Source organism: Oreochromis niloticus, linkage group LG10, assembly GCF_001858045.2.
Source record: "Oreochromis niloticus isolate F11D_XX linkage group LG10, O_niloticus_UMD_NMBU, whole genome shotgun sequence".
In the NCBI taxonomy this organism is placed as follows: domain Eukaryota; kingdom Metazoa; phylum Chordata; class Actinopteri; order Cichliformes; family Cichlidae; genus Oreochromis; species Oreochromis niloticus.
The window spans coordinates 34,131,987-34,155,727 of NC_031975.2; the positions used below are offsets into that span (position 1 = coordinate 34,131,987).

At 39.5% G+C, this 23,741-nt stretch overlaps 1 protein-coding gene across 7 annotated transcripts in view; it reads right to left on the reverse strand.

The window, feature by feature from the left end:
* Nucleotides 1–23,741, reverse strand: part of LOC100694014 (glutamate receptor 1) — a 104,045-nt gene that overhangs the window by 6,123 nt on the left and 74,181 nt on the right. Inside the window, exons 11-17 of one of the 7 annotated variants that reach the window (XM_005463805.4) lie at nt 23,291–23,506; nt 22,880–23,000; nt 22,642–22,783; nt 18,315–18,513; nt 17,957–18,204; nt 8,738–8,852; nt 2,939–3,073 (exon numbers count right to left, since the gene is read on the reverse strand). In XM_005463805.4, coding sequence (XP_005463862.1) covers nt 2,939–3,073; nt 8,738–8,852; nt 17,957–18,204; nt 18,315–18,513; nt 22,642–22,783; nt 22,880–23,000; nt 23,291–23,506 — 1,176 coding nt within the window. Of the gene's footprint in view, nt 1–2,938; nt 3,074–8,737; nt 10,756–13,535; nt 16,630–17,956; nt 18,205–18,314; nt 18,514–22,641; nt 22,784–22,879; nt 23,001–23,290; nt 23,507–23,741 lie in introns of those variants that run through there. The other 6 variants (XM_005463804.4, XM_025910638.1, XR_003221819.1 and 3 more) reach the window with 6 other exon arrangements.

The following is a 23,741-nucleotide window of genomic DNA, read 5'->3' on the forward strand; positions in this document are numbered from 1 at the left end:
CTGCAGTTTTCAGAAACCTGAAAACTAGAACTACTTCACAGCACCTAAATTTAACCACTACTATATGAAATATAAATAAATAAACCTTTTGAGTCCTTAGACCTAACTAGACCTAACTAGTCCTGATCTTTGGCACATATACCCCCAACTGTTCATTTTCAAGTGCAGGATGCTGCTTAAACCCAAACCACAATCTCTTCCTCAAGTTCATCAAGTACTTTTTAGTGCTTTAGTCTAACAAAGTTCTATTCAGCATCTTAACCTACTCCGAACGTTTTAGTGGTTAAACTTAACCAGTTACTTTTGAGCACATAAACCTGATGAAGAAGTTTGAGTTCTTAGAAATAACCAACAAGTGAAACCTAAAGGAAAATGGGACACAGACTATCCAGACCTCTAATATGGGACCATTATCTCTCAGTATCAGCTAATGCCACAATGACAAAGAACGTCTCGCATCTAAGAAAAAGCCATTATATTATGGGCTGGGGTAAGAAAGTGCTGGTGCCTTAGATGATGGTCAATTTAATCGCAACTTGGCACCAAAATTATGTTGGAGCACAAAGACACATGCAAACAACCTTAAATTAAAAGAAAGGCTAGAGCTGCAAAGACCAGAACAGCTTCACAGTCCAAATGTTTAGTGAAGTTAAAAACCCTTCAGTGTTACGGGAGACTATGATGCAATATTAACAGCCTAGTTTCAATAATGTATCAGAAGAGAATGCATTATGGATATTCCTTTATTGATTATCAGTCCGGTGTGTGCTGTCATGCTCCTCCACATGAATTTCTCTGCAGCAGGTAACCGTAGTGTAAACCTGCTCTGTATGTGCCCCCATCTGCTCTTACTGATGAAATCTTGGCCACATGTTGTGTCACCACTGCAGAGTTTTTTAAGTCCTCCCTTTGTGCTCAGACACACATGTGAAGGGAATACAAAGTCCAGCGGAGAGAAGACCTAACACACTGGTGCCTCTGCTGTGGAAAAACGGCTCTAATGACTTGTTTGTTCCTTCTGAGCAGCCCATCAAAGTCTCAGTATTAACCAGCACAGTCAGTAATGAGGCAACTGCAGTTTCATCACATACGGACGCCGGCGATAAAGAGGAGCTCGAGACCCGAGTGGCAGATGAGCAGAGTTCAGTTGATGTACTTTGAAATGGCAGAAGTGTTTTTGCTCCTGCCCTGTGGCTCCATGCAGAAAAGGGCAGCAGCTCATGCACATGATTAAAAATAAAACTGCACCCATGAATGAACGAACTTTAAGTTCTCTGGTGTAAAAAAAACATGCTCTAAAATTATGTTTATCTATCTGGCCAGGCTTAAAACATCCACTTAGCTGGAACCAAGGTTATATATCACCTACAGAGATGCTTTACTACAAAAACAACTAGCACAAAATATACAGGAAATATCTGTAATTTTGGTCACATTTGAGGCTGGGATGTTTTCATGACTGAAAGTTCTAAAATCTATTAAATCTATTCAGAAATTCTGAAGCCATCATAATTAACCCTATGGACAGAAAACTGAACTACCACAGAAACCAGTAAGTACTCAACGAAATTGAAACAGTGGAAACTAAACTTGACTAAAGCAAACCTAAACCTGTTGCACTACCCTAAACTGGAATCATATATGGCTCAAATATTCTTTTCTATCTGTTATGTACCCCCTTTGATTTGTGGTGGTCTGACTGGGGTTCTGCTTTCTTCATACAAACTATCCTTTGGATCCATATAGACACATGGGCTGTGCACTGATAATATTCAGATATACCAACTCAGTACGCCCTTACGTATGTACTTCAGCCAATATTACCCATCTGTCTCCATCACCTTCATTCACTAATATTCCTCTGTATCTGGGGTTGTTGCTGTTGCTTCTGTGATAACTTTTATGTTATTTTTTTTATTCTTCTTATCTTAAATTTGCAAATCAAATCTGTTGTCAAAACCAGCTTTGTTTCAAAAAACAACCTTGAGAAGGTTATCTGTGCTTTTATCATGTTCAGAATGAATTATTGCATTTTTATGTGGACTGACATCGCTGACAACTCAAGCTCTTTCAAAAAGCTCCTGTGAGAGTCCTGACTGATGCACACAAACAAGTAAATGAGTACACATCACCCATCCTGGCTGCAAGATTCCAACATATTTTTGCTCCCAAGTGCTAATCACACTTGTTTCATGTACCATGCTACTCATTTAGATCACATCACCAGCAGCTGTTAATAATGTAAACCACCAGATTGTATTTAACAGATAAATTTCAAGCTGAAGCTCAGAGATGATCTGGAGGGGAACAACCTCCCCTCCAGATCATATCTACCTCTGTAACAGTTAACAAATCAGTGCACAAGTGCAAGAAACAAGGTCTGTAAATACATGGACGAGTGAGTTTGGTGTGGTTGAACTTGAAAGGCCTGCACAGAGTCCTGACCTCAACCTGACAGGACACCTTTGGACTGAATTAAAGCAGAGACTGTGAGCCAGACCTTCTCATTCAACATCAGTGCCTGACCTTGCAAATGTGCTTCTGGAAGAATGATCAGAAATTTCCATAAACACACTCCTAAACTCTCTGGAAAGAGTGGAAGCTAATATAGTTTAATCATATGAATAAAAGTGGGATGTCACTAAAGTTCATATGTGACTGAAGGCAGACGAGCACTGCAGATTGATACTTTTGGCAATATATTGTATGTTCATGCTGGCCAGGACAGACCAACTGCTGACAGCCGTGTAATAGACATTTGTGCTTAATTTGGATCAAAAGAAGCTAAAAAGAAGTATTGCAACATCAGATATGTGCAATATCCAGCTAAAACATTTCTTACATACATTAATTTAAGAGATACAGGCTCAGCTCTCAATGTGTTTAAAAGCAAAAATCGCAGACTTGTTTTTACAATTTACCATTTCTCTGTTCTCACCTTCATCCTTCTTGACTCAATCCGAGACTTGTAGCAGAACTCGACCAGAGCCACCAGCATGGCCAGGCCCAGCCCACCAATCAGGATGTAGAAAACTCCAGCTACATTGCTCAGACTGAGTGCGCTAGTTTTGTCCTATCAGCACAGAGAAGTGAGGTTAGACACAACAAATCGTGGTGCACAGAGGCATGACATCACTGTGGTTTGAATCCAACTGTAAGCAAAAGGACAAAATTATTTTTAAAAAGTTTAAAATTATCTAAAATCCCAAAGCTAAATACAAGTTTCTAACTAAGAAGTCCATTATTCAGCGTTCAAAGGCTGTGATATTCAGACAAATGGAAATATAAATCCCCTCAGAGAATTCTCCTGAATTATGGAATTTAATATGGAATTACTTTTGGGCGACATTCACTCAAATTTGAAATTTGAAATTTATGAATGAAGTACTGCCTAACTGATAATTTTGTAGTTTCCATTCAAAGCATAAAACCTAATCGGTGAGACCTGCCAGGAAATTAAGTTTTAATTGTGCTTTGATGTTTTTTTACATCAAAGTCTATTTTGAGATATGAACAAACTGCTCTGTAAAAAAGTCATCACTTTTTGCCAGCTAGTCACAATAAGGAAACAGTTAAAATAGTTAATAAATGTTAACAAATGTTAACAAATAACAAACATTTATCCATTACCTCAAGATAACTAATTAAAATGATAATTTGTCACTCCAAGAGTCTAATTCAACCATCCATTCTTTAGCCCAATATTGTCAGATATATAAATGTATTTAAAAGTCCAAATGTATCTGACCTTTCTACTTAATAGCCCTACTGAACAGGGCAAAGACCCCGCTAATGTCTATCTCCTCATGAAAAAAATGACCCTCCATTGCCTCAGTCACAGCCTTTGACCATCCACATCTATTCATCTCTAACATGCAGCTTCATGCACAAAAATGCAAACAGAGTGAGGAAAAAAAATTATCTGGAAATTCTTAAAAAAAAAAAAAAGCTCTTATACTTTTGTCGATTCAGAGGTTCATCATATCTGTGCTGGTCTTCACGGTCATAAAAATGTGTCATTTATGAAAAATAGCTTTATATCACAATCTTTTAAAACACAGACTCAGTTGGTGAGCTCTTGTTTTTTGCACGTTCTTTCCTCACATGCATCGCTTTAGTTTTTGGTGGGTGTCATCCAATAGCATGCAGCCTGTTAGAAAAAAAGAAAGGAAATAATAGGTGGGGCCTCCCTTCAACAATAGGAAGTGATGTGAGCCTATCAGTGGGATTTCCTCTCCACACTGTCATGTTAACCTCAACCATTCAGCTTCTGGGAAATCCTACCAAAAGACACTTAAAAAGTCAGACTTCTTAAAAACAACGTAATCTGAATTTGAATGTAACTGCTGATGTAATAGTATTGTTCATTGATGCTTTATAGTTGTTAACCAGTTAGCTAAGATATCATGTGAATGATAGTAGAAATCAGCTTGTTAAAAGAGATCTTTTAACCAAATACACTGATTAGATACCAGGTAGGTTAAATTTTCTTTTAAGAATTGTTTCTGGGTGTTATGGCCTGTGGCTATAAGAAGTCTGTGTGATCTGTTGTGTTTCTGTCTCTTTACTATGTCTTAAGACTCTCTGCAGGTCCTTCCCCTAATGAAGAGTAGTGAGCTGCTGATTGGACCATGGAGCACGTGACTGCGTTCAAAAAGCCGCTCTGACAGCTGCCGGGGGAGAGAGAGAAGCGAGCGAGCAGTTTTGACAGCAGACGCGGACCTGGCCCTGGTTTCCAACTTTTTGAGTTACTTTGTATATGTGTAAGCGTGCTCTGTGAGAGCCGCCATTTGTGGGCATAAACTCAGTGCTTATGCGTGCATAGGCTGAAGCTGAAGGGGTGAGCCGTCTTTTCTTTTGAACTGTTTACTCCTGTTTCTGGGCCAGGAAGCGAGGGATAGTATTGTCATTTGTTTGTTTTGTTTCTTTCTTAGGGTTTAGTTAGTTTCCTGGCGGGACTTAGTTGGTTTTGTTTATTATTTTGGCCTGGGTTCACCCTGGAGCTATGCTTCCTGACATCAAATAAAATCACCTTTTTACTCATAACCGGTTTTGGAAGTTTGGTTTGGGAACCAGGGCGGGTACTTGCTTCTCTCTCCTCAAATCTTATGTGCGTCTCTACACGCCTAGACTAGGGGCGTAACACTGGGAATAAACAGTCACGGGTAATTTTTAAAGTTGTCCCTACCGTCACCCTTGTATTTATAAGTGTTTTACAGACTGCATAAATAAGGACACCAGCCTTTATAGTGACTTTTCTTTGTTGGTGGGGCTTGTACATAATTTGTTGTCCTTTGTAGTGGTGTTAAAGTGTAGTAATATAATATGTTACTGAAAAAACCCAGCATCTGAGCTCAGTGAGCTGTGAAGCATGATCACTGCCATTACTGACAAAGTGGTAAACATTAAAATGTTACACAGCAAGTCAGATAAACTCCAGAATTAATCATGTCACATTAAACATTTTGTTTTTTTACATAATGTGAAAGCCTTCCGAATGCAGCTTCTGATATGAATAGCTTCAATAAAGAGATGACAAAGATCAATTTTAGTAAATGAATCTCTCTTAGTGGGCGCATCTTATCATCTCTGTATATTTTTGTAACAGAAAGTTCTCTCCACACTAAACTAATCCAAAGGGAAGGTGCAAATACACCAATCATCGGCATGACTCTCAGTGCTGCACTTTCAGTCTGACATTAAAAGTGTCTTTTCTCGACAGACTGATGAACGTTTTTCCCCCATTTGTTAGTCACGGTCTGTTACTCAGCGAGTTCAGAAGAAGCAGGAGGTACATGACAGATTGGAGACAAAAACATCAGCATTTGTGTGTGGGAAGGAAAGGGGAGGAGGGACGGTGGGTGGGGGTAAAGCTGTGGTCATTTGCTTCAATTTAATCAAAGTTGGTCAGCAGCCATAAACAGAGAGACAGAGAGGGAGAGAGAGAGAGAGGGAGAGTCAAAGAGTGAGAGAGAAAGAAACAGGCAATTATGTCTGCATTTATAAAAATCTGACATTTTACATCTGACCTGTGTGAAGGGAACACAAATCTCCCTTTAATCTGGAGCTTATCTTCCGGGCCTGATTATGTCTGTTTGATGGCTTCTTCTTTTTTTTTTACCAGACAAAAAATGTCCCAGAAAGTGTCTTTTTCAAAACTCCGTGACACTGTACAGCCACCAGCAGAGACTAAAAATACACATGTAAAAGTGCCACCCAAAGGCAGTCGGGATGTGCGATTAAAAGTGATGTAAAAGGTCACATTTTTCAGCAGAGTCACTCGTCCGTCTGTCTGCGGCTGCTTCCATTGAACTGTGCTGACTGCCGAATATTCTGGAGAACAGAAGGAAGGCTGAGCAGAGAAAAGCCTCTGAAGAAATCTGATGGATTTCCACTGATCTGGACTCACGAAAACCCCTTATCTCCAAAAAATGTCTGCTTTGTCAGAAATGGCTGAAGCTCTACTCGTTTGCTTCCCAATTTGCATAAATTTGTCTTTGAGCTTGAAGCAAGTTTGGTAGGAAAGAAGTTCATAAAAAACACTCAGCACATTACAGTGGTCTCTCAGTTTAAGTCAGGAGTACAAATTGGAGTTGTGGGGTTTACACATGCCATCAGAACATTAAAATGTTTTCATGTTTTAATATGTTTATCTTTCAGTTCTTCAGAATGGTGAACTGAGTAGCAGTGACACACTGTAAAAGCAAAAACAAAAATCCTCAATAAACCAAAAAATAATCAATTAAAAATGACTTTATGACCTTGAATGAAAAGTTTGTCACTTTGTGACCTGCTTTCATACTTATAGGTTAGAAGAGTCTGTTCATGTTTAACCTTCTCAGGCTTCAGTCACAGAACATACCATTATTCCTCAACCAGTTGGTGAGTAGTTGCTGGCAGTCACTGGTTTGGTTTCAAAGAGGTCTACAGTGATGCACCAAAAACATTGTTGCAATTGCTTTAGCCACTTGCAGGTTGCTGTAATCACACATATATTGTATGAATTTGTTGGGAAACAAACAGAAGCTGTTTCCGTTCAGAGTGAAATATGTGCCTTTTGAAATGTGTTGGCACCACTTGTGTTGGCAGCACCATCTTTGTGAATGATTTCACCCAGGAACAGTTAGCAAACTCCAGCAACTACTTGCTAAATGATTGGAAAATACATATTTTTCCCTCACAAACAAGGTTTTCCGGGGCAGGTCCCTTGGCCTGTCTTACTGAGGCCTTACTTTCAGGACTTGAAACAAACAGCTACCCTCCCTTTGTGAAGGGGTAACAAAATATACCCAATAAGCACCTTAAATCTCACTAAAACATTTACTCGACTGAAAACACTTTTCCTGTTCTGTCCACTGGTCATTGTTTACAAGTGTAGTTTTATTGGAAGATCTAATAGAGCCCCTTTTCCATTAGGACCTACTCGGATCGAGTCGTCACAGTTCGTCATGGTTTTCAGGGTTTTCCATTAGGTCATAGTGAGAGTACCTGGTACCAGGTACTTTTTTAGTACCTGCTCGGCCAGGGTTCCAACGGATCCAAGCAGGTACTAAAATGTGACTTTGTCAGACTGTATTCCACCAATTGGCTGGTCAGTAGTGTCACTCAATGAGTCATGAGAGTGTCTTGTTCACGAAAATCAAAACCGCCATTTATGAAAGCTGGCAACGAATGAAACGGCTACAAAAAAAAATCCTGTGGTCCCTGAGTCAATATACCTACCTGAGCAGCAGGTATATTTTTGCCTTAACATAAACCTTTGTTGTAGGTTTATTATCGCATATTATTACATCATGGGACACTTGGATGCATTGCTATGGTGACAACCACGCACATCAAGTAGTACTGGATTGTAATAGAAAACCAGTCGATCTGAGTCGAGTCATGGTGAGTTGATCCAAGTCAGTACTAATGGAAAAGGTGCTTAAAAGGTTAATTTATTGTCAAATGCGAGCAAAGGTTTTAAGATTTCGTTTTGACAAGTGCTTTTCTTTTTTGCTCTCCACAAAGAGGTTTTACCTGAATTATTATGACCACAGAAAAGAACAATCAGGCATGAGAAAGCTTGCTGCTGATTGTTCACGTTCATCTGCTGATATGTGTTTGAGTTTTGAAGAAGTTATCTGCAGGTTGGGAGATGTTTAAGAACTTTCATTTTAAAAATGTATTTTCTTCCTCATGCAGGATCCTCACCCTAGGTTACCTAAATGAATTCAGTCACTGTGACACAGTATGTATAGCGTGTATGTAAAGGTCACGCTATATTACTGCTCAAGGCCAAGGAACAGCCCAGTGTTGATCACCAGAAAGTAGTAACATGTTCTGTTATTGGTTGTGTCTTACTGATATCTGTTTATCTCCCTAAATGTAAACAGAATTTTTACAGGATTCATATTTTGAATTTAAACTGACTTTAAAACTGAAAAATAAATTTTTAATGCAGAACAATAAACAAACATTTGCTTTCTATTTAGCTGCGGCCTATTAGCGGTGCCTTCACTTATAAAAACACTTTCTTCCAGGTAACTTTTAGCTTAAAGCATACCAGTCATTTAAAAATGTGGAAAAAAGGATCAAAAATATGAATTAGCTCAACTTTTTTTGTTTTTACAGTGTAGCTGCTGGAGGTTCAGAATCTAATAAGGGAAGGGGGAAGGGGATTGGGTGGGGTGGGGTGGTGTAGGGAGTTAACCAACACATGACCTTGGGACCAGGCCAAGTGACCTCAAGAACTGACCTTTCTGCCGGAGTCCTTGTGTCCACACTCCCCCTTGTCATACCACCACTTGTTTTTCAACTTGTCTAAGACGGCTTGTTCATTGAGCTTCAGTACTGCTAGGTTTACTGGGATTCTTCAAAAAACCATCAGAGGAAGGGAGGGGAGGGGAATTGGAAATAACATAAATAACATTATGCACCTCCATGTTATCTTATGTTATTGTTCAGCTGCACAGCAACAGGGCTGCGATAGCTACAGCGGCAGCAGTGGTGGTGGCAGCAACGTTTTTAGCAAAAGTGACTTTAGCAGTACAGTAGCTGTGGAACACTACAGAGAACACCTCAAAAACAGCAGAAAGAAAAACAAACAAACAAACAAAAACAGGCACAATCACACGCAAAACTATGGAAAAATGTCAGCATCAAAGTGATATGCATTAATACTCCATCTAGCTTGGTTTAGCCTGACTCCCTATGTGCGAGATGTGTATTACTATATCACTTTGGGTAACCGGCAAGGGCTGAAAACACTCCGGGAACTTTGGGTTTTCTGAGCAAGAATGCATCATAAAAAACAGACTGCATACTATAAACTGTAGTTTCTAGGCGAGGGAGGCTAAACAGCTAACTTTTTCTGGTATAAGATTTAGCAGTATGTTTTAACTGAGAAAAACTGACTGAAGGGGTATTTTACTAAGTAGGCTTAGTAGTTATCAATTTATTGCTAGTTAGCCTGGCTTTATTTTCTCATGCTCCATGAACAGACTACATTTGTATGCTGAACCAATGAGCCACAACTTTTGAACCTTTGGTCACTGAAGCCATTTATTGTCTTACAATGCAGTGTTGTTCCAGGAAACCTCGGGTCCTAGAATGGCTTTCCTCGGCTTTCACCAGCCTGACAACCTGTACTGCCACACTACAAAAAACACTCTAGAAAGCCTTAAGAAACCCAGACAGACATTTTCTAGGCAAGTCTAGATCCCAACTCAATCCAGCATCTAAACCAGGCATATAAACATGTTGAATCTGGGGAAGTCCCATCTTGCAACTTTCGAGTACACTAAGTATATACTGCCTGACACCACAGACAACCTTCTGCCCATATGACATGTCACAGCAACCAGAGGTAGAACCACACAAGTTGGTTTTAATGTCAGGCTGTATATTTATGTAGGTAAAACAGTCCACCTTCCTATCTCTGAAATACTGTTCATATCCAGATTAGACTTGAAACACCTCAGACAGACGGTTGGGACATATATCAACAATCTTTTACTTTTGTAAATAAATTTAAAGATAAATGTCCTATAGTACTATGATACACTACAGTATTTAAGCAATCAACTCCTAGACTTTAATAGGTAAATCAAGTTTTGCTGGTTCCTCTGGTATAAATGCAGGTAGACAACCTGAGTTTCCCAAAGGGTTCTAAAGCCCCATTCACCTATAAACTGGCTAGGTTCACTGTTTCTCAAGGCTGGTCACTGGTCCAGTCTCTGGTTGCCTAAGTCACTTCTTTTGTTCAAGTCCAGAGTCGAAAACCTTTCTGTGACTGTGTAAATGTGGAGAAAATCACCATCTTCCTTGTACATGACTAAAAGTACCAAAAAGTACTGAAAGTAAGGTTACTGTTAGTCTATCTTTTAGTAATAAAAGATTTTTTTTTTGTAAAATACCCCATCGATCAGAAAGTAAGAATTCAAAAATGTCCTAGACAAAGAAGGTCACAGGTTTGATGGCTCTTTCACCTCCTACTTATCTGTAATAATGTTCTGAGAAGGACACCAAATAGAAGGTTCCTGTAGCATTTCATTGGTGCCATCCAGAGTGTTTTAGTTAGGTAGCGAATTGTGGGTTGTTGCCGGTTACCCTGGTGTGCCATTGCCTGTCGTTACCCGTTGGGGTTACGGTGATCTGACCTTGGAGTCCCTTCCCCCGGTGCCGCACTCTCCCTTGTCATACCACCATCTGTTTTTCAATTTGTCCAACAGGCCCTGCTCGTTCAGTTTTAACACTGCCAAGTTAACAGGGTTTCTACGGGGATGATAGTAACAATAAGGGATAAAAGGGAACCTGGTGTTAATGAACAGACGACTGCCACAGTGAAGATAGCAACATTAATACACACGTGTACCTATGACAGGAATGATACTATTAATGAATGGTACATAAAAACAACAGATTCACTGGTCTTCAGTAACATGCTGTTTTCCTACATCTTCTTCCTGCATTGTGAACATCACAATCCAAGTAGACCAAACACTTACAGTTAGAGAAACATGCCATCATTTTTTTATCAAATTTTCTAAACTGGGAAAATCTTCAGGTAATGCACACAAGTGACTGCCTGTCCGTCTACTTTACAGGACTCCTGCAGTCTCTTTTGAATCTCCGAACACTGTGGTCTTTAAATGGAGAAACACTGTTGTCAAACTCAATTAAAGGTGTGATGCCCATTTAAATGTAATTAGTTATTAATCTTTGTCTCTCTTCCACAGCATGTCTTTATCCTGTCTTCCTTCTCTCACCCCAGCAGCAGATGGCCCCGCCCCTCCCTGAGCCTGGTTCTGCCGGAGGTTTCTTCCTGTTAAAAGGGAGTTTTTCCTTCCCACTGTCACCAAAGTGCTTGCTCATAGGGGTCATATGATTTGGGGGGTTTTCTCCATATGTATTATTGTAGGGTCCAACTTATAATATAAAGCACCTTGAGAGGACTGTTGTTATGATTTGGCGCTGTATAAATAAAACTGAATTGAATTAAATGTCATAAATAAGTATACAAGACTGAATGGAATATCAGTTCAGTGGTCAATAATACAAGAATCATTTAGGCTTTTAAAGTAAATAACAATCAATAGTAATTTAATTTTTGTATCTAATTATAAGTAAAACTGGTAAAAATTCCTGTTTGTGAGCATCTTTTCAGTGGTAGCATATGTTGAAAATGGTCTCACTGGTTGGGTCCCAATTCTCCAAAACAAGGCTAATCACTGCATTCATTATTTTATGAAACAATGGCACCATGCTGATGCCAATATGGCATCAGCTTCTCCATTTAATTTTCATTGTCTATAGCTCATTCTTGGCTCTGACTTGTAAATCGCTGGCTTGTTTCACTCTTTCAACAATTGCTTCAGTGGACTGTGTTAAACTCAGCCGTTAGTTGTAGCAGAATGGCAAGTTTCTCAAAACCAAAGGAAAGGTAAACAGCACTTTAATATAGTCTGGGTCGAAAAAACAGAAAATGATTCCATTTTGACTACTGTGCAGCAAACCTTCACTTGCATTTACTTCTAGTCAATACCTGATAAATAAAGGTGGAACACCAGTCAAGTATTCAGGTGTAAATCAGTTCAAATTAGGTAAAAGGGCAAATGTCTTTTAAATATACATTTTGTGTCATTGTACATTTCCTTGTTGTTCCCCTTTACATACCAGAAATGATCAAAACTATAGTGTGGCAGAAGGCAGCAGATGATGTTGAACGGTACATGGTAAATCAATAAAATGATCAATGAGCAGCAGTAATTCAGTTTGAAATGTCAATAACAGATGATGTGATGAGTGTGAAAGCAGCAGAAGAATTTTGCTCTAAAGTGCATAACTTAATTTAAAAAGAGATCTGTATAAATTCAGTGTGAAAAAAACTCAGATTAAATTCAGATTAAAAATGTTTGTGAATCAGATGCTGAAAATAGTAATTTTACAAATTTAAGATATCAGGAGAATCTCTTACGCTGGGTTCAGACTAGAGAATACTTGTTTTTTATGATGGAGACTAAAGGTTATAAAATCATTGCTTTTGATGACTGAGACAGACTAAACATTGTTTCCGGATCATGAATACTAGCTTCCTTTCAAGGCGTGCGTGACGGAAGGAGGGGATACAGTGCTGATAGCTGTATGTCTTGAGTAATGGTGTGTGTCCACAGCAGAGATGGGCAGTAACGCGTTAATCTGATTACTTTTTTCAAGTAACGAGTAATGTAAGGGATTACTATTGCAAAAACAGTAATTAGATTACCGTTACTTTCCCGTAGGAACGCTGCGTTACTGCGTTACTAAAACCGTGATTTTTTGCGAGAACGTCTCATGACAGTGACGTAAGCGAGTGCGACGTTCGTGACAACAGCTGTCTGCAGATCATAATATATCGAGTGCGGGACAGAGTGTAGCGTGCAGCGTTTAAAGCGTGGAAGTACTGACCTTATTTTGAGTTTGATTCCATAAAAAGTGACAAAAACATTAGTGTCCGTTGTGCGTGGGAAGAAAACTTCTTTTTACAGCGAAAAAACCCCTAAACTTCCAAGCAAGCAGCGAGTGCGCTACGACTGTAATGGGAAATTCACAGAGAAACTCGCGGATTCTTCCACTGACCGCTGCGGCACACCTGCACCAGGGTAAACCTCCGCCTACCCCAGTCCTGCTTTACAGGTGAAAATAGAGCAACAGGACCGCTAGTCTTTGATTTTATTTATTTTCTGCTGTGTTTTACTTGCATCTATTTGAAAGACTGAGTGTAAACACAAAAACATATTTTATTTTATGTGCTGGAATGTGCAGAAAATAGGTTTAAATGTTAAACAAATTTCTTCCAGTCAGAGAATGTTGCATATAATTGAATTTTTGCGTGATGCATAAAGTTAAAAGATTTAAAGTTTTAAAAAGAGACTTTTCCATTTGATTACATTTTGTATGATGGATTATGCAGAAAAAGTAGAATTGGGCTGAAAGATCTATCGCTTTATCACCTATTCAGGTTGTAAATCGTGTTTTTAAAAAGTAACTAAGTAACTAAGTAATTAATTACTTTTGAAAATAAGTAATCAGTAAAGTAACGGGATTACTTTTGGGGGGAAGTAATCAGTAATTAGTAACTGATTACTTTTTTCAACTAACTTGACCAACACTGGTCCACAGGATCTACCCATTCTGTTCATTAATGACTTGTGGAGCTAGCTCTGCAAAGCTGAAAACTAGCTGTTGACTATCTAAATGAATACATATTTACTCCTCCCCTCAAATGTTTTCAGGAACATCTATGTATTTTTTCTGGGCTTTAACCTCTCTATTAGGTATGGTCTCATCATTCACAGTGGCCAGAACAAAGTTTATCTTTTATTCTGATGTGGTCAGAACAAAATTAAAGAGTCTGAACCCGGCGTAACTGTTCACAGAAATGATGCTTGTGTTAACACTGAGAAGATTCCTGCTAAATGACATTTCATGTCTTTACACAGCTAAGTTTGGTCAGATTGGTGGTATTCCTAATTGTTCAGGATTCTCTCAGCTGGGATAGAATATCAAAGAAGCCAGTCCTACAATCCAGAAAGGAGTTAGCATGTGTGCACTTCCAATTCCCTCGTCGCAGTCCACAGGATTTTTGAATGGGTTTTTGGTTAGATGCCTGAAATGAGGACTGTGGTTGATATGAACTTCAGAGATTTAATGTTTTGTTCTACAACATCAAATACATAAGTAAATATTCCATTCATGAATTTTGGAGGTTTTACTTTAAGTCTTTGAAGCCTATGGACCTCATTATGCCCAACAAAATGTGTAAGTATCCAAAACTTTTATTTCCCATTGAGTTTATTTCATAGTCTAACTCAAAAATCAAAATCTGTTTTGCTTTTTAGCAAAGGAATCAGGGTGACGCTAACTTCCAAGTCAGCCTACAAAAACCCATCATCCCTGTGGCACTTTATTGTGGAAAATCACCATTTTGGCACAAAAAACTGCCATTTGTTTGAATCCTATCAACCAGATTCTGTGAAAACTGTGAGAATGTCATTTGGAACAAATCTTGCAGAAACACAGTCATGGTTAAGGCTCAGAAACAGTGGCTGGGAAACAGCAGAAGGATGATGAGCAGAAAGCAGATCAAATGAGCCGGTCAACCCAGAGAGAGAGAGCAGACTGCTCACAGAGAACTCAAGAGCTATTTTTTTTGATGTGTAAAGTTGATTATACAATATGCTCAGCATTCAAGGGGTTTAACACAACTGTGTTGCTAAGCAACTGATGACAAAAACTCAACCCTTTATATTTTCTTAAAAAAATGTTGATTTGGTGCTTCCTGCATGTACAGCAGAGAGCAGAGGTAAATACAGGCCACCTTCTCTATGCAAGCTGCATTTCAAAGTGACTTATTGATCCATCGATTGATTGAGTCGGATCCTACACACAGATTATTTCTAGGGATTAAATATATTCAAAACTCAAAGGGAAAAAAATATCACATTGCGTGTGGTGCAGTCTTTGCTTTTCTAGTTCATCTGCCTTTCTCTGACTCTGGGTTGGCTGTAAAACGCTGACATGAGGCAGAGAGAATGAGAACAAGATGTTCTTTCACTGAACATCTGATAAAAACATGGACTGAGTTCATTCATGTATGAAACAAAGAAAAAGGAAGAATGTGACTTTATGCTGCTGTCAGGTATAATTAAAACTCACCAACTCCACCTCAGGTTATATTTTTCAGCTCAGTTACTGGTTTGTTTTCCTCTTCTGTGGACAAAAGCCATGTTTTCCAATTCACCTTAAATGGCACTAAACCAACAACTCATCTGTTATCAAATGTAACATTTATGTGGGGAAAAAATTCATTCAAATTTTACATGTCAGGTTGGGCTCATTTATTTAAGAGTGTTGCTTGTTTTCCTATTTCTGTATTTCTGTATTCTTTACTCCTATCAGTATAAGCATCAAACCCATCAGCCTCACAGCTGTTGCCCTGCTGTCCTACAGTAGTGACACCATCTCGCAGTTCAAACAGCACACGTCACTTGGGTCTCTTTCATTGATACTCCTTGTGCCTGTGGACCCTGCTCTCCTATGGGAATTACACAAAACACATCTGGGACTCTGCTCTCTAGCAACAGTAATCTCACTGTAATAGAGGAGTGATGAAACCTCACATCTGGGACCCAGATCGCTGGGGGGAGTGAATATTTTGATTTCAAGGACTAAATTAGGCAGTGATGCTCCTCATGGATGGGAATCCCATTGGCCTACTTTGCAGTGGAAGTGACACCCCTGACAGTCTGTAATGAAAGTGAGGAAGCCCAGCCCTAGGAGCAGCCCAGTCTGATGTGAGTATGGCTCTTCATGCTCAGAAATACTGGCCTTCAACAGGAGTGATACGCCTCACACACTGTAATGGGAGCGATGCCCTTCATACACAGGAATTCCACCCTTTAGCAGGAGGGATGCTAGTGGGGGTGACAAACCTAAGAGACTAGAATGCACGTGACTCCCTGCATGATGCTAAAGAGTAAATGTAGTCATTCTTAAATAGCGCTTTTCTACTCTTATACAACAGGCCTCATTCACCCATGCATACAAATACTTTTTTCTACACCGAATTGCTTTCCATCTAATAGTCACATTCACTAACAGGAGTGACATTTCTCAAGCATGGGAACTCTACAGTCTTAGAGGAATAATACGACTTACATCATGTTTGCATTACGCAAGGATCTTGCTTTCTAGTGGACGTCAAGGAAAACGTTTAAGTGCAAGAATACTGGTTTGTAATGGAAATGACAATCCAAACCAAATGGAAAACTTTAAACTGTTCATAGTTCAATATGGGACTTCAATTCCAGAATAATCATTATTTACTTCAGTAATCATCAGCAAACTGCCTTATCTGACAAATAAACATGAATGAATGAGATTCATCGAAGTGTTTATCTTAAAGCAGCGTTTTACCTGACAGCAGCAAAGCTCAAAAAGTGATCGACAGACACAGAATGAGATTTATTAGGATGTTACTTTAGATGTCAGGATTCTGGTGAATGTAGAAGCAGAGAGACGGGCAGGTAGGCAGTCAGACGGGCATAACAAATGACAACAGACAGCAAAAAGGCCGACAGGGCAGCATCAGGCAGACAAACACAGATACTGACAAAGACAAACAAAAAGAGAGAGACAAGACAGACAAAAAGACAGATTAAGAGACAGACAGACACACAGACACACACACAGACAGTAAACAAGTCTAAAAGCCTAAAAGCTGTTCTCTGGGGGTTGGATTAGTTTTCATGTTCCAATCATGAATACGGATTTTGACATTTAATTTTCATGTCTAAAACCTGGATTTGCTCTGTTAACATCAGCCAGTCATCAGTTTTCTGAGAAAACAGCATCCAGGTTGATGAGTTTGAAACAGCGCTCTGTGCTGTGCAGAAGTCATGTTTTTCCAAGTCTCCTCAGTTTCAGTTTCTAAGAGTAAATTATAAAGCAATTCCACTGATTATATAACACCAATAAAGCCATTGATTTTATTTCCCTCCTCCATAAAACTTCGCCATACTTCAGAGTCAGACATTGACATTTCAGTCCCACTATATGTATCACAAGCTCGTACAATTAATACATTACAAAGATTGAAGCAGAAGCTCCCAACCTTTTTAGCTTGTGACCTGAAGACGATAACATAAGATATATGAAAGTCGTTCCATGAAGAAGCTATTCTTCTGCTTGCATTGTTTCATTTAAATAGCCATGCGAGGTTCAAAGAGGATAAATTATCCAGTGATTCACAACACAGGCAGAAGGTAAAAGTTCTCTACTCTCCAATTAATCATTTCACAATCCCTCAGATTAATCTTGTGACCCTCTAAGCGGGGCTGAACTCTTGATAAGTAGCTTGCTTTATACAAACTAATTAAAAGTAGCTCCAAACTGAGAAACTGTCACAGAAAAATCAATCGTGCGCTTATACTCAGTCAGCAAACTATAAATAAATCATTCAGTGGACATCCCCCAAGTTCTTCCACCTCTGATACACTTAGTGGGTTTTGCTTATAATTCTATAAGACTTTGACAAAATTGTCTATTATTGTGACATTCCTCATGTACTTACAGTACTTCTACTACTGGATGTCAATCAGACAAAAGCAGCTCTGCTAACTATAAAACAAAACTTTAATGCAAACTTTAATTTTCCTGCCCTTTTTATTTTTCCGAGAAGAACTAGACATGTTGGCATCCATACACCAGAGGGCGCTGGAAAGACTGGCTGAAAGTTTTTAATAATAGTAATTTGCATTTACTACATTCCAATATTATGATACCATGATATATAGTGCATACGTTTTTAAAATTACACCCCAGTGTAATACTTTTGCATGCAGTGACCTAATTTCCCCACAAAAAAAGCAGACAGAACAAGACACCGACATTAGTCCCACACAGACTATCCTCTTTCTAGAGGTTCAGAGTCTACCTGAGGGGGGATCCTTTAGGCGTGGCCACTCCATAGCCTTTAGAGTCCAGGTTGCCTCCTACTTTCATGGTGTCGCAGGGCTTCCTCTGCTCAATGTACTCATTCATGGAGGACTCCAGCAGGTAGGCATATTTCCCTTTTGACTTTCTGACCCGTATCACGCCTTCACTAGTGCTCTTGACGAAGACGGATGGGTCTGCACTCCGCATGTACGACCACATCTTCTCGAACACTGCAATCTTTGACCGCTGGTGGAGGAGCAGAGAGTATCTATATGTTATTGTGCTTGTAGAAAAACATTCTTTCTCAGACTGCTGCCTTGACTAGAACTTCTGCACTTCTAGAAATGTGTCCCCACCCTGAAGAATTCTTTAGTGGACCCTCCGTCCAAGGTACCATAGGCAATCTCTGTTTGCTTGGCCAGGTCCTCTGCACTCTCTATGGGGGACACCATCCTCTCTACGGTGAGGAAGGCTGCCAGGTTGGCTGTGTAGGAGGAGATGATGATGAGGGTGAAAAACCACCAAACTCCTCCGACAATTCGACCTGAGAGAGACCTGGAGAAGACAAGAAGGGGAAGAAGAGCAAGGAAAATAAATTTTCCATTTCAGGCACAGCAGGCAGGGTTAAAGGGGTGTACTGGGGATATTTCAGGGTCCTTCCTATTTTCTTCAATTACATTTACTGTGACTGAACCAGGAAGAAAGCTGACTATTCATTGAATTTGCACAAAATGTAATAATAAGTGATTTTGCTTCCACCTCACTCTGTTTTCCAAATCTGTTATAACAAATTATTTCAGTTATGTAGATGATACACAACTGGTGTCTCCTAATAACATTATCTCTTTACATTTAAATGCTTAAAAAATTTCAGCCTCAGGATGTCATAAAATACTTGTAGCTAAACAAAAAAATAAGACCATACGGCATAAAAGCTCTTGTCCAAATCCTTTACCGAACCAGACCAGGTTAAAAACACAAAATAAATTGCACTTTAATATATTCTGAACCTTTCAAAGCCCAAAGGCAAAGATCAGCGTTCCTTCCCAGAGTCAAGGCTATGAGCTGTCCAAATGCTAAAACCCAAAGTTCAATCATTAGCGGGTGATGCTAGTTGATGCTTGTCTGATGCATTTAGCAGAAAAATTAAGCCAGACTTTTTCTCATTAACCTGTGTATACAAAAGCCTGTTTACATGTGATTGTTCCAGTCCAAGTACATGGACTGCAAACCATAAATGCTACTGTTGGGAATGGCCACCACTTTTTTAAGTTATTAAAGTATAGAAAAACAGAGTTTGTGTGGCCATTTCTTGTCAGAAACATATATTTTCTCTAGTTTTTACCAGTGCCTGCTGGCTACATTACACTACTACATCAAGAAGGTATCATAATCCATCTACAAGCCATCTGCAGAATGTAATTTATCAAAACTGAAGAACATGCTCCCAGACGCTGGTTTGATAGAACGTGTATAAAGAAATATGAGAAAGTTCCCAGTAAATACTTAATAGCATAATAATTAATAATTATTAATTATGAATTACAAAGACCCAATCATTTTTAACTAATCCACCTACTGAATATTGACATTTTTTGGGAATGTATTTTAGTTTTTTTGTTTTATTTATTTCTCTATGTAACACCCATACTAGTACCCGGTTAATCTGCTTTTGGCTTCTCAATTGGTTTAATTCTTTGAGGAAGGTTTCCAGAACCTTGTTGAATCTATGCCACAGCGATTTGGGTCCATATTGACATGATACCATCACACAGCTGCAGTAGGTTTGTAGGCTGGACATCCATGATACAATTCTCATGTTCTCATGAACTGAGCTCTACTGCCTGTGGGGTCCTTTTGAAATTAAATTGGTGTTTTCAAGAAACTAGTTTGAGTTTGAGACCCTGCCATGCTCAAAGTTACTTACACATTCCCACCTCATTCTGTACAGTGTGAACTTCAGCAGGTTGTTTTCACCATGTCTACATATCTAAATGCACTGAGTTACTCCCATGTGACTGGCTGATTAGACATTTGTGGTAACGAGCTGGTGAGTGTGTTTCCCCACTATGTTTATGCATTCTCAATCACAACAGTTAAAACGGTCTCTGCACAAACTTTTTCTTCTTTAATCAATGGTATGTACCTCTAGAAAATTGGAAACAAACCCCTGGAGTATAAGTGCCACCAGATGGAATTTATCTGTCCATGTGTTTTATATTTATAAAACTTTTTTCAAATAGTATCTGTTTCTGCATATTCATGACTCATAGCGGATCAAAAGTAGGCATTTAAGAGCTGTGTGTAAAACATAACTTGACTGTCAGAGTTAAACAGATGCTGACATGCAAACAAATACTCTAGCTTCAACATTAGCATCACAGATGACAGTCTGGCATAAAAATGCAGGTCAGATGTTTTCTCTCTCTCTGTGTAACTCTGGCATGCATCACCTTAATGAAACCGACATGAAAAAGAGGAGGGACGAGGTGCACACATTTCAGTTCATAAGCTGAATCAACAATGGTGAATCAGTAGCAATCTGAGACATGTGGAGATATTTGCATGGGCCAGATGACAAAAACAAACCCATGCTGACAACACAAGGAGAAGGTTCAAAGGCATGTGGACCAGCACTGCAGGCCTGCTTACTCCTTGAGAATTAAGCGGTACCTGGCCCATTGTTGCAACTGTACTAAGAGCTACATCATCATTGGGTTTCTGCCAGGGTTTTCCTTTGATATTGATTCTGTTCATTATGTTTTGGGCCAGTCATAACTCAGAGTCACCTATCTATTTTTTGCAGATGATGTGGTTCTTTTGGTGTCATCTGGTGGTGATCTGCAGCTCACACTGGCACAGGTGAGCAGAGTGTAGAGCAGCAGGAATGAGAATTAGCTTCTCCAGTGTCTACTCGAGATCAAGGACCAGTTCCAGAACAAATCAGTTTAAGCACCTCAGGAAATTGTTCATGAATGAGGGGAGAGAGGAACGGGAGACTGAGAGATGCCGTTCTGATGTGGTAAAGAGCAAGCTGATTGTAAAAGCAAAGCTGTTGATTTACCAGTCAATCTACATTCCCACCCTCACCAATAGTCACAAACTCTGGACTGAGACTTAATATTCAAAATAATACTGCATATACAAGCAGAAGTTACCTTTCGCTCCCATGGAGATGACGAGCTTGACTATTTGGGAAGTCGTCAGAGAAGGGCCACCATTCCTCTACCTCAACAAGAGCCAGTTCAAGTGGTTTGAGCATCTGGCTAGTAAATCTCCTGGATACCTCCTAAGTGAGGATTTGGGGCATGTTCCACTGGGAAGGGGCCCCTGTGCAAACCAAAATTATATCTCTCAACTTGTTAGGGAATTCAAGGTCTTGGCATGTTTGCTTAGACTGCTGCCTCCACAACCCATATAAGAAGCAAAAGATGGATGAATGAAACATGACCAAATGTAGTATGAACAACAGAAGGAGAAAGCTATTTCTAAAATTTATTTTGAGAAATGTCAGCAATTATTTTAAAGCATCAGGTATCACTAGCGATTTGAGATTCCCATGACCACTAAAATGAAAGTTATGACTCTCTCACCATTCATTTAGACGGAGGCTTGAATTTAGTAAGGCAAAATAACTCATTAGTGGCGCTGTTAAGATGATTGCCAACAACAGGATTTCATTGGCAGCCTGGATCCAGAACAGAACTGGTCCTACAACAACACAATTACCCATGCATATACTGGTATTTATTAACGGACATCCAGTGAGAAAGGTCCAACTCTCTCATAGGTTCATGTACACAACAAGACATGTAAAGGTAATGTCAAGGAGAATCGTCACAAGTGTAAAAGTCTGAGTGAGGCAAAAGTGTGACTATAACTGCCTTCTTATACAACATATAAGAAGATGTTATCTGTATGCAGCATACAGATAACATCTCATGAAATCTAGCTATGGAATTATGAAGGAGACAGTCACTGAAATAGTCCAAAATACACACACAGTGACACACTTACATACATATGAGGACACACACAAGCACACAGACTTTAGTAGATCCAAAATAGAAAGAGCCTCAGGCCTTAATGCAGCGGTAACATACAACAAACGCGGCAGCATGTCACACAGAATCAGCCGCATTTCATGATACATGTGTGCATTTTGTGGGCAAAAGACTTGCAACTGACAAATAAAGGCTATCTCATCTCATCATCATCTCATCAATGATGCAGCTGAGAGTGTATCATAAAGCTGTTTGTGTGTTCTCATGTTTGCGAGGTCCTCTGTAACAGCACTCACACAGATCTCACAGAACGTCTTTGTTTGGTTCGTTTCAATTCTTAATTTTAAAAAACATTGCACTCTTCACTGATACTGTCATCGCCAAGTTGTTCCAGTACAACACACACAAACTGCTCCCGTGTGGGATACCAAATTAATAAGTGAAATTAAAATTACAGTGATCATTGAGACCTTTTGGCTGACCATAAAATAAAGTAAGAGTTTCTAACACTTTGGCTTACAATAAAATTGTATCAATTTTATCAAAATAAGACCAACATTTCCTACATTCAAAGCCAAAAATGGCAAAACCCCAATATTTCACAAAAGCATGTAAGGTGGTAGAAGTCAGGGATAACATGACGAAAAAAAGTAATTACACAGGTGGACAGGTGTCATACCTGGGAGAGATGTCACAGCCCTGCTGCATAAACGCCCCGAGTGAGAACCACAGAGAATTAAAGATGCCAAAGTCATTGGTGTATTCTGGGGTCTCCTTTTCCTTCTGCTGGTTCTGGTTCTGCCCCTGAGCCTGGGAGAACCCTAACAGAGTAAACAAACAAAAATATAAAAGATGAAGGTTCGGTTTCTGTTGATACAAGAATAAACGTTAAAAAAAAGACATATATGCTGAGATACCTGGAGAGTGGGTATGTTCTGCGGATGAAGAGGCCTGAGCTCTTCGAGAAGAAGAGGGAGCAGTTTCATCTTCATCATCAGACTCCTCACCGTTCCATTCGTAAGGACTGAACCGACTCACCTGTTTAAGATAAAAAAAAAAAAACCAAAACAAGGATCCTCAGTTTTACAGTAAACTTAAAGAATTAGATCTCACTCACTCTTCTAGTCCTAACAGCCTTGGAGTCATTTCTACAGTATGTGAAGCAATCAAGAATAATTTTAATGTCACTGACTAGGCTTGCATTAGCTCCATCCACCCATCCACCCATCCATCCACCCATCCACCCATCCATCCGTCTTTCACAAAGTATCATGTTAGCTAACATTAGTTAAAAGAAAGCTTTCTTTATCTAGTCTGCCCGGTCTCACCAGGAAGAGCACCACGCTGACCCCGATGTAGGCAAAGACGATGCACATCCAGATCTCGTAGGCCAGCGGGTCGAGGAAAGAGAAGACGCCCGGTTTGGACTTGGTAGGTTTCTTGATCATGATGGAGATTCCCAGAGACATGAAGGGTTTTGTGAAGTCGATCACCTGCTCTCGCACCAGAGTGATGGTCAGCGGGGCCACCGCCATGTCCGCCTTCTGCAGGAGGAGAGACACAAAACCCTCTGCTAAAAGAAAAGCATCTGTATCATCTGTATGTATGGAAGCATATTAAGCCAGCTCTTTTCCCCCTTTTCATATGTCCACAACAGATATCCAATTTTGCAGTTTTTCTCGATTGCTTAGACACATTTCTTGAAACTATGCCTCGTATTCCCAAAACAGTAAACACAAATCCATAACATCTCACCCAATTTCCCAAACATTGTATTTT